The following is a 2,023-nucleotide window of genomic DNA, read 5'->3' as shown; positions in this document are numbered from 1 at the left end:
ACCTGTGCACCAGGTGCATCTTGCTGGCTTTTAAACACCAGAGGCTCAGCCTCAAACTCAGGTCTACATGTCACCCCAGTAGGACAAACCGACAGACAAGTTTGTCTTGCTGTTGGAGACCTCTCGTATCACCCCCAGCTGGGTCCCTGTGGCTGACTGTACCTCTGTCTGGCTTTCTGGCTTTTAATCCCCTTTCTCCTGCTCTCCTGCCCTGCTGTTTTGTGCATCCCTGAGTTGTCCCTGGGGCTGACTGCTCCTCTGTCTGGGTTCCTGGCTTTTATCCAGTTCCTTACATAAATAATAGCTATTTATCAGTTATATTGCAAAACCAAAGATCATAAATGCTGAAGTAGGAATTGGGAGACCTGAATTCCTTCCTATTATGCTATATCAGGGATTGGTAAGTTAAGGCTCTCCGGGCCAAATTTGGCCCACTTCCTGTTTCTGTACATAAAGTTTTGTTGGAACACAGCCATGCCCATTTGTTTACATATTGTGTATGACTACTTTTGTGTTAAAAGAATAGAGTTCAGTAAATTATCTCTAAATTTTATTTTTTTGCTAAAACTGTGATTCTAAAATGTGAATAAATACCCTTTTTCCAGAAATAGATATTTTCTAAATATTTAAAGAACTGCTATTTATAATGCAATTTTGAAATGTAGGTTAAAGATGGTTTTGAAAATGTTGCAACTGAATTAGCAAAGAGCAAACATGCTCTTATTTGGGCTCAACGAAAAGAAAATGAATCTTCCTCTTTAATTAAAGATCTAACCTCTATGGTGAAGGAACAAAAAACAAAACTTGCAGAAGTTTCTAAATCAAAACAGGAAACAGCAGCAAATTTACAGGTAAGACTGTTATATTATTTTTCCTTTTTAAATGTTTATGTTATTTTGTCAAGTGTGTTACAATTTTAGGAGCACACAAAATGAACTTTTAATAAATGATTATAAAAGAAACAAACCCACTGCCATCGACTCAGTTCTGACTTAGTAGTGACCCCATAGGACAGAGTAGAATTGCCCCAGAGGGTTTCCAAGGCTGTACATCTTCACAGAAGCAGACTGCCTCATCCTCCTCATAAGGAACAGCTGGTGGGTTCAAACCACTGACCTTTTGGTTATTAGTCAAATACTTTAACCACTGCTCTACCAGAGTGCCTTTTTAAATGATACTAGTTATATATCCTCTGAAACTTGCCCTTGAGCAAAGAGTAGCTAAAGCAAATGGAAGAAATGACAAGACAAAGGAGCTAAAAAGATTTCAAAGAGCAGGTGTAGTAGACAAAGCCAATTACTATATGAAATGTGCAGGGACCTAGAGTTAGGAAACCAAAAGGGAAGAACATACTCAGCATTTCTCAAGGTGAAAGAACTGAGGAAAAAATTTAAGCCTAGAGTTGCAATATTGAAAAATTCTATGGGAAAAATATTGAATGATGCAGGAAGCATCAAAAGAAGATGGAAAGAATACACAGAGTCACTGTACCAAAAAGAACTGGTAGATCTTCATCCATTTTGAGGTAGCATATGTTCAAGAACCAGTGGTACTGAAGGAAGAAGTCAAAGCTACACTGAAGGAATTGGTGAAGAACAAGGCTCCAGGAATTGATGAAATACCCATTAGATGTTTCTACAAACAGATGCCCCACTGGAGGCACTCACTCAGCTATGCCAAGAGATTTGGAAGACAGCTACTTGGCCAGCTGACTGGAAAAGATCTATATTTTTACCCATTCCAAAGAAAAGTAATCCTACAGAATGTGGAAATTACTGAACAATACCATTAATATTGCATGCAAGTAAAATCTTGCTGAAGATAATTCAAAAACGATTGCAGCAGTATATTGACAGAGAACTTCCAGAAATGGAAGCTGGATTCAGAAGAGGACGTAGAATGATGTCAGATGGATCTTGGCTGAGAGCAGAGAATACCAGAACGATGTTTACTTGTGTTTTATTGACTGTGCCAAAGCATTTGATTTTGTGGATCATATCAAATTGTGGAAAACATTGAGAAG

General features: G+C 38.2%; 1 protein-coding gene across 1 annotated transcript in view; it reads left to right on the top strand.

The window, feature by feature from the left end:
* LRRCC1 (leucine rich repeat and coiled-coil centrosomal protein 1) overlaps positions 1 to 2,023 on the top strand; it is a 66,324-nt gene that overhangs the window by 26,438 nt on the left and 37,863 nt on the right. The window contains 1 exon segment of the mRNA XM_042783016.1: positions 666 to 851. Coding sequence (XP_042638950.1) covers positions 666 to 851 — 186 coding nt within the window.

Source organism: Orycteropus afer, unplaced genomic scaffold, assembly GCF_000298275.1.
Source record: "Orycteropus afer afer isolate SDZICR_OR568_19922 unplaced genomic scaffold, OryAfe1.0 scaffold00580, whole genome shotgun sequence".
NCBI lineage: Eukaryota > Metazoa > Chordata > Mammalia > Tubulidentata > Orycteropodidae > Orycteropus > Orycteropus afer.
This window is presented reverse-complemented; position numbering and strand designations above follow the sequence as displayed.